Here is an 11,916-nt window from a genome sequence, read left to right on the forward strand (position 1 = left end):
TATTATGTTAGAATTGAGACAGAAATTGAAGAAACATAACATGGGATGTTGGAACTGGTGATGAAACCTAAAATTAAAACGAGGAGAGTAATGGCAGATTTTCAAATCCAACTGTTCTGTTTGGATGAAGGAAACTGAGTACCAGAGAAGGAAAGTGATTGCTTCATTTTGAATTCATCATTTTCACAGGCAGAAGAAAGACACCATGCCAGAGGAAAATCTCACATATGTGAAGGAATTCATTCTTCTGGGATTTTCTGACCTGCCCAATCTCCAAGGTTTTCTATTTGGAATATTCTCTGTCATCTACCTAAGTATACAGATAGGAAATGGGCTCCTCATTATTCTAACCAAGATTGATCCAGCTCTCCATACGCCTATGTATTTTTTCTTAGGGAACTTTTCCTTTTTGGAAATGTGTTACACATCAGTCACTCTGCCCAGAATGCTGGCAGATCTCTGGATCCAGAAGAGAACTATTTCCTTCCTGGCCTGTGCTGTACAAACTTGTTTCCTTTATATTTTTGGAGTAGCTGAGTGCCTTCTCCTGACTGTGATGGCTTATGACCGTTATGTGGCAATCACTAAACCTCTCTATTATACTCTCATTATGAATCATAAAGTATGTGTCCAACTGGTTGTGGGTTCTTGGCTGACTGGGGTCCCAGTCTTGATAGGTGAGACATACCTGATTTTTTCTCTCAACTTCTGTGGCCCTAACAAAATAAATCACGTTTTCTGTGATGCCCCACCTTTATTCCCATTGGCGTGTACAGATACATATAAGATAGAAGTCTCTGTCCATGTTGTGGCTCTACTCTTTGTTACAATTCCCTTTGTTTTGATAATTGCCTCCTATATCAAAATCATAACTACAATAATGAAATTGCCCTCCACCTCAGGGAGATCCAAAGCCTTCTCCACCTGTTCTTCTCACTTAATGGTCGTGTGCTTTTTTTATGGGTCTGGGAGTATTGTGTATTTGCAGCCAAAATCCAGACAATCATCAGGGTCCAGCAAAATGCTTGGTCTTTTCTATAATACTGTGACCCCAATGTTTAACCCCATAATCTACAGTTTGAGAAATAAGGATGTCATTGCTGCACTGAGAAAACTACTTCCTAAGTGAATTCATGTATGGAGCAGTTAGTCAAATCTAAAAAAGAATTGTATTCTCTTCTGCCATACTTCCTAATAAAATTAATAATGATTTATTTTTCCATTTCGCTGAAATTGTACTAAAATGAATTTATCAATAGATTCTATTTGAAAATATAGAACAATAGCTCAAAATTTCAAAAAATTTAGTTCAATTGTGACTGAAATTGAAAACTTTGTTGTATCTTAAATAGCAACAATGATCAACAGATATTTCGAGTACAATTTTACTGTGCTTTCTACTATTTTCCTAGTAACCTGGGAAAAAAGACTTTTTTTAATTTAAAAATATCAATTTAAGTGTGTTTATGTGTATGTGTGTGTGAGAGAGAAAGAGAGTGAGAGTGAGAGAGAGAGAGAGAGAGAGAGAGAGAGAGAGAGAGGAGAAAAGATAGAAATACAGAGAAACAGAGAGAGACAGAGATACAGATAGAAAGAGACAGAAAGAGAGATAGTGAGGTATGTCCATATATGTAAGGCAGAGAAAGCATCAGTTGAAGGGGGAATTCAAAAGCAGAGAAAATGAGACAGAGAAACAAATATTAACTTATTTTCTAGGCTAAATTAAGGCATCTAAAATATTGTTTTTCAATTTCATAGTCCTTCAATATAGAACCATTAGTCATTTTGACTTTTAGCCTTATTATTCTCTTTTCAATTTAAACAAAGCTCTATCTTTTCATTTCATTTTATTAGTATTATTATTATCATTTTGTTTTTTGCTGAGGCAATTGGGGTTAAGTGTCTTGCCCAGGATCACACAACTAGGAAGTTTTAGGTGTCTGAGACCAGATTTGAACTCAGGTCCTCCTGATTTCAAGGCTGGTATTCTATCCACTGCACTACATAGCTGTTCCTATGTCTTCATTTTAACAATGCTCTCTTTCCATGTGCATTAAAATTATCTAAAATGATACTGGTATATTTTCAGTCCTTTAACAGTTTATAATAATCAGAAAACAATAAGTTTAATGAAGAAAATTTCACATTATTAAGAAGGAAAAGAATGAATATAAGTATAAATGATTGAAAGTTTAAGCATTCTACATCTTTATGATGTAAATTAAAAGAATACATTTATAATAAACATTACAATTTATGCTGGAAATGCACTCTTCTTCCAGTGATGAAAGTTCACTTTTTCACAAATGTTTTACGAAATCTACAATGTAGTACAACCCAAGACAGCTCATTGCCCTTTAGGATAGTTCTTATAATTAGAAGATTCTTCCCTTATGTCAAACTTAAATTTCTAACACTTTCTTTATTCATTTTGTTCTTTAGGTTCAAGCCAAATACCTCTAATATCCCTCCCTTACATATGACCTTCACATTCATATAACAATTATCATTGGTCCTTTCAGGGTACTCCACTGTCACCACATTCAATTTCTTAATCCAAAAGTTCAATCATATTCTGGATCCCTAAATTTACCCATTCATTTTCTTTGGCATATTTAGTAATTAGAGATTTTTTTTTTCAAAAGTGAGAAGCCAAATGGAACATCACTTTTCACAACTGACCGAACAGAGTTTACCTGTGTTCAAGCTTTCTAATTCTGAGTATTATGGCACATTTTGTGCAGCCAGTTATTTCAATAGCTTTTATTGCCATGAGATTACTTCATTGTCAATGATAAAGACAACAATTCAGATATTTCAATATTTCATTTCCTAAACTAATTCTGCATGTAATGATAATATCAAAACAAAACAAACCTAACCAAAACAAAACAAAATTTCAACAATATTCTATTTGAACAATGACAAAATTTTTTGTTCTTTTGTTTTTTTGTTTTTTGAAATCCAACCATAAGTTTTGAATTTTGTTCTAAGTAAAATGCATTTGGTTTATTGTCACAGTGGCTAAAGCATTGAGACTGGAGTCAGGTAGTCTCATCATTCTGAATTTAAATCTGGCCTCAAATTCTTACCAGCTAGACAAGAACCAGAACCCTGTTTGTCTCAGTTTCTCCATCTGGTAAAGGGAATGAAAAACAACCATGATAATGATGAGAGATAGGAAAGGGGGAACCCCGTTTGGATCACTGCAAAGATAGTCAGTCCCATGATGGTGCAGTGTCCCCTGTAAGTGAATTTATAGGCCTGAAAACCTAGATTGATAAAAAGGTTTATTGTAGGGATTTGGAAGTAAAGCCAAAGGTAGAAAGACGCCAGGGCCAAAGGTGCTCGCTGGGCAGGCAGGAACCCTTATGTGGCCGGAAGGATACCATGTTTGGGGGGGAAGGGCTCCTTCAAAGAGAGAGCTCCAGTCTGGCTCTTTTATACCTAAAAGGGGCTTGTGGGTGCAGGCCCAAGTTCCTGGAGGGCTTTCAGATAAGGAAGAAACTGCTTGTGGTGGTTGAGGAAACCTGAGCAGATAGTGGGGGCTGGGAAAACCCCAGCCAACTCAGATCCGGTGGGGTCTGGGTCCGGATATCATTGGGATTCAAAAGGGTGCTTTTTAACTAGGATTTATGAATCAAAGGTCAGCCATGGGGGTTGGGGAATCAGAAAGGAATCTTAAAGGGATCTCAATCCCCGTCAATATCTCCTCCAAGAATATTTCTAATGAAGTCTCAAAGACTTGATATGACAAAAATGACTGAATCATAAAGAAAATTCTATCCTCAATGCTTGTATTTTTTTCCTTTTTGATCTATTAATGTTATCCACTATTTATTAGTCTCTTGAATATGTTCTCATTTTCCAAGCAGAAATGGGGTCATATGACTAATCCATGTTTTTACCTCTTCATCTAGTTTTATTTGACCTTATGTCATCAGAATAAGTATTGTCTTTGCTTTTATTACTGTTGCTAAATGTTTGAGATATTATAGACAATATCATACACTAACTCCATTTTCAATATTCTGATCTCTCTATTGATCTATATATCGATCCATTAATATACATGCATGTTTTTATGCGTGTATGTATAGTAAGAGTTAGAGAGAGATTTGCTAAATTTTATTAAGAAACTAAAACCTTTTTCAAAAGTTTATATTCCATCACTATAATGCAAAAAATTTACTTTAATTATTAGGTTATTGTTCTTTTAGATCAATCTATGCCTTCATTTATACACATACACAGAAAGAAAATGGAATTTTATATATCATTAAGCATAGATAGTTATATACACATACTTATACATGTATTAGAATATATGTGTATTATAAATGCACATATAAAACTGCATTTATGTGTTTTATATTGTATATGTGTATACATATATAAATTATATATATTTATATGTATCACACATGTAATCATAAGTGGGCATTCTTTGGAACTGTTCATAGACTCTGTATGTGAACAAACACATATAATGTAAATGTTTACATTAGTTACTATATATTATATATCTACATATATAATGCAGAGTATAAGACATGTATTGCATTATATATGTAAAAACTATATATGTGTGTGCAAATACATGTGTATATGCATACTTTCAGAGAATATACAGTGAAACATATACACATATTCATGCATAGTAAAGGTTTATACACACATATAAATTCACATATATGGACATCTGTGTGGGTTATAATTGTGTGCAGGTGTGTAATATTTCATATATAATAAACATATTTATTCTATATATAAATACAACATAGTATATATTGTTATGATTTGGGATCCCTCTGCATTTGGCTACTGGAGGTCTAACTCAGACCTGTAGATTGGATCTCTTCATGTGAGAGGATGATGATGATACAAGGAGAATGAGAGGCAGATACCTTATCTGACTTCTCTTCCCTCTGCCTCCAATTTATTTCATTCCCAGTCCACAAGGAACATCTTCATTAGTAAAGGCTTCTTTGCAACTCCTTCAAGTATTATTATTCACAGCTATTGAGGCTCTCAGAGAATTGACCTGCCCCTTCACCTAGGCATGGTCCTTAACAATTCTCTGTTTTTTATTTTATGGAAACACAATTATTTTCCCCCCACAGCATGGTCAGTAAGTTTGTGCATTAGCTGTTATCTGAATCCACATGCTAGAGAGTGCAAACAACACTCTAGCAGGTATTGAAGCTTCTGAGATATCTTGGAGGCAAACTTTCAAATGGAGAAGAGAACTATAGTCATAATAGGCATTTTCATAAGTCTCTCATCAATATATTATGCTTTATAGTATATTAATTCTACTTCTTATATAAATTCAAGCTAGATCATGCTTGCCTAGCCAACTACTGTGAATAGCTGTATCATTTATTGAAGAAGATGGACTACAGACATAATATATTATAAGATCCTATTTTTAAGTAAATCAAGGAGCAAAAAAAAAAAAAAAAAGGAAATAACTTGTCCAGTGTCAAAAAGATAGGGAGAAGGGGAGCTGGAGAGCTGGGATTAACATCCTTGTCATTGTGTCCATAATACAGCATTCATTACACTGCTCTGCTCTATCAATGCATTCGGATTGAACTGGTATATCATCCTCAGATTTGGGGTGCAAAGCAAGTTGTATGATGAACTTACCAAATTCTATAATTTTCAGTGAGATGATATAGAGAAGAAAATTTGGTTAAAATATCAGGAGTGTCACACTTTTCAAAATAAAATAAATAATTGAGCGATAATCATTTGTGATGATAAGTATGGTGGCTAAAATACTCAATCCTTTCTAATTATAATTCTCACAAAATGCATGAATGAAAGAAATGTAAAATAACATTTTATAGATGCAGGTTGAGAGATGAATTGGGATTTGCAATAGTTAAATAAATTACAAATTCTGAGGGAAGGATGAAGTATGGCTTCATGACTCATAACCCCACATTTTTTAAGTGTAATATTCCTTTTGTGGGTGTGTTCAGGTTACTTGACTTTATTTGAGCCAGAATGCCTTCCATCTCATTAAAATGTAATAAGTAGCAGGGGAGAGGTGGTGTCCCCAAAGGGATAATAAAGGTAGAAACCAATTTATTTATAAAGGACAAAGTGACTGATGAAAGGGTCATTTTAAATAAGGAACATGATCATTTTTGCAGGTCATACCTTTAATATGACATATTGTGATTTTATAATTGTGAGATATTGTAATTCTTGAGTGACAAATAGCTTAGTAAAGTACTGAACCAGCAGTAATAAGGATACTGGATTCAAATGTTCACTCTCAAAATCATTGTGACAAGCCACTCAGATTGTTTGAATTTTACTCTCTTTTAATCTGTAATATAGAAATATCTGTAGTACCGCCATTGAGTTCTGATGTGAGGGTTAGATAAAACAACATCTTTTAAGCATTAAACACATTAAAGGATGACATTTATATGCTTATGTTATTTTACTATATTCTTCAGAGAAATAAGCAGCTAGATATAATTAACTTCATCTGAGAAAGGTAAATGTGAGCTCTTTTACTTCCAATCCTTGAGTTTATCTTACTTGCAATATGTTTTTGCCCTCTTTTCCACTTGTAGATAATGCCTCTAAATTAGTGGGTTAAATATCAACACGCCCACATGTCACAGTTAGTGAAGCAGTGCTACAAGACATACCTTTCCTTGTATAAACCTTCCTCTGTGCCTTTTTTTGCCAAAAAGGTATTTACAATTGAAACCATAGGCTTATGACATGCTACCTCCTTGAACATGATTTTCTTAAGTGGGTTGAACATGTTATCCTTGCTTGGTTTTGGCCTCTGTTGGGCCTAGTTCTTACTGTTTTACTTTTGTTTGCCTTTGCTTTGTTATAAACCTCTGTAATCTCATTGATCAAGCTAGACATAATTGATGCTAAAGTTAACTTGATGTGATTAGCAGTCCGTGCTTTACAAAAGAAGGAAATGATAAGGGTCAGGTGAGGAGCCACCCATGGTCCCATGGTACAAATAGGAAGGTACCCATGGTACAAAAAGGCCTTGAAGCCTGAGATTCCATGATGTGGTCTCTGTGAACAGCGTAGACTGACTCATGGGCAGGATCTCTGGTTGCATTGAGATCCCATCAATGGGAGGTGTCTCCTTCTCTAATTGGCTGTGCATGTGACCTCATAGACCCTATATAAGCTGTGGGGACCAGGAAGTAGGTGGACTTTATTAGGAGTTCATCAGGAGTTCATAAGGGAATCAGCAGGAGATCAGCTAGGGCAGGAAGTGAACACATGCAATAAAAACCTTGACTTTGCATGCAGCTGTTCTCAGGTGCTCTGTTAAACGTAGAACCATGGTAATTTTAATTGTATTGAAATGAGTAGAATGAGGACAACATTGTAAACATTTACAGACATCTTGCATCATGGTCAACTATGAATCATCTATTTGATATAATTGAACATATGGAATAAAGACCTTGATCTTGCATGCAACTGTTTTCAGGTGCTCTGTTAAATGTAAAACCATGGTAATTTTAATTGTGTTGGAAAGAGTAGAATGAGGATAACATTTTAAACATTTACAGAAATCTTGCATCATGGTCAACTATGAATCATCTATTTGATATACTTCTTAAAAGTTTATGATGAAAAATGCTATTAATTTCCAAAGAAATAGTGATGGACTCTGAATGCATATCAAATCATACTTTGTTTTTCCTTTTAAAATTGTTTCTTGTGTGTGTGTGTCAGCTTTTTCTTTTCTTTCACTACATGACTAACATGGAAATGTTTCCATAACTGTACAAAGATAACTTATGACAAATGTCTTGTCTTCTCAATGATGATGCATTAGAGGGCGGGAATTCGGAATTCAAACTTTGAAAAAAATGAATGTTAAAATATTTATATACAATTTAATAATAAATTATTAGAAATGAAAGGAAAATTTAAAAAAAATCCTTGCAAATACATATTTGATTACAGAGTACTTTTATGAGTTGTAGATGACTCCTTCTGAGTCTATTGGGTGACTTTTTGGCAAAGAAACTGGAGTGATTTGCCATTTCCTTCATTGCTCATCTTATAACTAGAAAATGGTGGCAAACAGACTAAAAAGACTTGTACACAATTATACACTTAGAATCTGAGGCTAGATTAAACTCAGATCCCCTTTATTTTTACCCTTCCCTTATTACTCTTTTTCTTTTCCCCTTTTTTCTCCCATTTTTAATGAGGTGAGAGAGAATTCTCTGTAAAACAAATATGTCAATTATTTTCTCTTTGAGCCAACTCTGATGAGAGTAAGATTCATAATTCACACAGTGTTCCTTCCCCTCGCTAAATTCCATCAGATATGTTAAGTTTTCGTTGCCTCTTCATAGTATGTCGTTTCCCTCTTTTTATCTCCCATTTCCTCTTTTTCTGACACTATCTCTTTTCCATTTCTACTTCCCCTTTTTATGTTATATCAATAAAATCAAATTATTCATGTGCACTTTATGTATATCCACAACAGAAATACAGTTCTCAAAAGTTCCTTTTACCTTTTTCTGTTTCTCTTGAGTCCTATGGTTGGAGATCAAATTTTTGGTTTAGATCTGTTTTTTTTTTTTTTTTTTTTTTTTTTTTTCCTTAGAAACAAATGAAATTCATCTGTTTCATTAAATGTCCATCTTTTTCCATGGAAGAAAATGCTCAGCTTAGCTGAGTAGTTTATTCTTGGTTGCATTCCAAGTTCTTTTGCCTTTCAGAATATCAGCTTCAGGCCCTTCGATCCTTTAATGTGGATACGGCCAGATCTTGAGTAATCTTTATTGTGGCACCTCAGTATTTGAATTGCTTTTTCCTGGCTACTTGCAATATTTTTTCCTTAGTCTGATAGTTCTGAAATTTGGCCAAAATATTCCTTGAAGTTTTTTTTTTGTTGTTTTTGTTGTTGTTTGTTTGTTTGTTTGTTTTTAGGATCTTTTTCAGAAGGTGTTCAATGAATTCTTTCAATGCCAATTTTCCCTTCTGGTTCTGTTACCTCTGGGCAGTTCTCTTTGATTATTTCTTGTAAAATAGTTTCTAGGCTCTTTTTTTCATCATAATTTTCTGGAAGTCCAAAAATCCTTAGATTATCTCTCCTAGATCTATTTTCCAGGTGTATTGTTTTTCCAAGTAGATATGAAATATTTCTTTCTATTTTTTTCATTTTTTTGGTTTTGCTTAACTGATTCTTGATGTCTCAAGGAAGCATTCATTTATTTTTGTTCAGTTTTGATTTTTAATGAGTTATTTTCTTCTTTAGCTTTTTTTTTTTACTTCTTTTTGTATATGTCCAATTGAGTTTTTAAATGAGTTTGTTTTGCTCTATGGAATTTTTTTTTCATTTCACTAAGAGACTAAGCAATGAAAGTGTCACTACCCCAATCCAAAACCTGCTGCGAGGCTGTGGATATTAGCAGCTTATCAGAGAATAGCCCTGAACAGACAGGAAGTGTCTCTGCCCTGGAAGCACAGTAGTGCTATGGAAGTTCTGTTGCCCCAGCTGAGCCCTGCACTGTGCAGATTAGAGGCTTCCCCAGGCTGCACCTCCCTAATGTGTAGATTTGCAGTTGACCTGGCCATGCTTCAGTTGCACTGGTGTATGCTGAGTCACTTCCGGTTTGGGGGTTGGGTGGGTACAATCAGATCCTGTTAGGTTCTGGCGGTTTAGGTACCCTGTACCTCTGTCTCTAATCTCTCTGATGATCCACTGCTTTACAAACAAGGCAAAGCAGTCAGCCTATGGCAGAGTCATTTCCACTACTCTTCTAGGCACAGAGACTATCTGTGTCACTGGTCTGCTCAGGACTCTACTTTCCTATGTCCCTGTCTGCTTCTGGTCTGTTCCCACCCCTCAGGACAAACATGCTCTGGCAGTATCCTCCAGATTATTTTTGTCTGGTAAGTCGTTGTACCTTTAATCTTTGTGAATTTCACCAGTCAAGTGCTATTTTTGAGGCTGAATTCAAAGATTAGTAGTGAGCGCATGAGAGAAGCTTACAGAGTCACATGTACCTTCTCTGCCATCATGACTCTGCCCCCCAAAAGACTATTTCAAAATACATGACATTTGCTTAAAGTTTTCCCTTTCTATTGGAAACTAGTATGGCAGAACCTAGGCAATGACCTGTACCTAACAACAAATATCAATATAAGTTCAAAATGGGCTCATGATCTAGACATAAAGAAAAATATTATAAACAAATTAGAAAAAAGTAGGATAGTTTTACCTCTTAAGATCAGTGGAAAAGGAAGAAATTTGTGACCAAAGAAGAACTGGAGATCTTTACTGATCACAAAACAGATAATTTTGATTATATTAAATCAAAAAGGTTTTGTACAAATGAAACTAACACAGACAAGATTAGAAGGGAAGCAATAACCTGTTAAAACATTTTTACATTCAAAGGTTCTGATAAAGGCCTCATTTCTAAAATATATAGAGAATTGACTCAACTTTATAAGAATTCAAGCCATTCCCCAATTGATAAATGGTCAAAGGATTTGAACAGACAATTTTCAGATGAAGAAATTCAAACTATTTCTAGTCATATGAAAAGGTGTTCCAAATCACTACTGAGAAATGCAAATTAAGACAATTCTGAGATACCACTATACATTTGTCAGGTTGGCTAACATGACAGGAAAAATAATGACAAAGGTTGGAGAGGATGTGGGAAAACTGGGATACTGATACATTGTTGGTGGAATTGTGAATGGAGCCAACCATTCTGAAGAGCAATTTGTAACTATGCTCAAAAACGTTATCAAACTGTGCATATCCTTTGATCCAGCAGTGTTTCTACTGGGAATATATCCCAAAGAGATCAACATGTGCAAAAATGTTTATGGCAGCCCTTTTTGTCATGGCAAGAAACTGGAAACTGAGTGGATGCCAATCAATTGAAGAATGGATGAATAAATTATGATATATGAATGTTATGGAATATTATTGTTCCATAAGATATGACCATCAGGATGATTTCAGAGAGGTCTAGACAGACTTACATGAACTGAAGCTAAGTGACATCAGCAAAAGCTTGGGATTATCATACTATAAAATCATGATAAGATGATCAATTCTGATGGATATGGCTCTCTTCAACAATGAGATGATTCAAACCAGTTCCTGTAATGTTCTCTTCTCTAAATTGGAATCATTCTCTGAGTGCAGGTTCGTTGGGAAGCTTCTGGAGGCAGCTTTCCTTTCAGTTCTGTTCAACAATCCCAAATGCAGCCAGGAGTCCAAATCCTTTATTGTCTCTTTCCAAATCTTATCTCCTTCACTTGGGGCTTGGGTAGTTTTCTGGAGGCCTTCTTGATCTTGGTGTCAGTGTTTTCCACAGGACAGCCAGCCACAACTTCTCTGTCTTCCTTCATTTGTCCCAACTTGTGAATCTCCTTGATTGAATCCTGGCTGGTCAGCCTCTCACTCTCCTAATGTCTCCAGCCAGCAAAAAGGTAGAAGTTGGAGTGATCTTGACTCTGAATCTCCTGATGTCCTCCCGAAGTCTTCCCAAAGTTCTCCTGAAGTCCTCCCTGGCCCTGAGAGCTTCTTGCTTATATGCTGTATAATCATTTTATCACTAAGAAACTATTATTTGTTGTAGGATTAAATCAATGCTAAATTCAATTTAATTTGTCTCCTCAATTTCACTCAGTACCTTGTTTCAAGTTCTGGTGCACAACACCTCCTTATAGGATCAGATTAATCATACTGAATTACATAATTATTGTCTCTATCCATTCCAGTGACTTAGAACCTTGTAAGAATCCTAACCTGTTCCAATTGTACAGTGATAAAGCCATCTACATCCACAGAGAGGACTGTAGGAACTGGGAGTGGTTCACAACATAGCATTTTCACTTTAAAAAAAAAAAAAGTTTCCACTTTCTTTT

General features: G+C 35.0%; 1 protein-coding gene across 1 annotated transcript; it reads left to right on the top strand.

Annotated features, from left to right (window-relative positions):
- Positions 1–205: 205 nt before the first annotated feature.
- LOC141547245 (olfactory receptor 10AG1-like) lies at positions 206–1,129 on the top strand. The gene has a single exon (XM_074275728.1). It carries the CDS (start codon positions 206–208, stop codon positions 1,127–1,129), a length of 924 nt encoding a protein of 307 aa, XP_074131829.1.
- The last annotated feature ends 10,787 nt before the right edge of the window (positions 1,130–11,916 follow it).

Source organism: Sminthopsis crassicaudata, chromosome 6 (assembly GCF_048593235.1).
Source record: "Sminthopsis crassicaudata isolate SCR6 chromosome 6, ASM4859323v1, whole genome shotgun sequence".
Taxonomy (NCBI): Eukaryota; Metazoa; Chordata; class Mammalia; order Dasyuromorphia; family Dasyuridae; genus Sminthopsis; species Sminthopsis crassicaudata.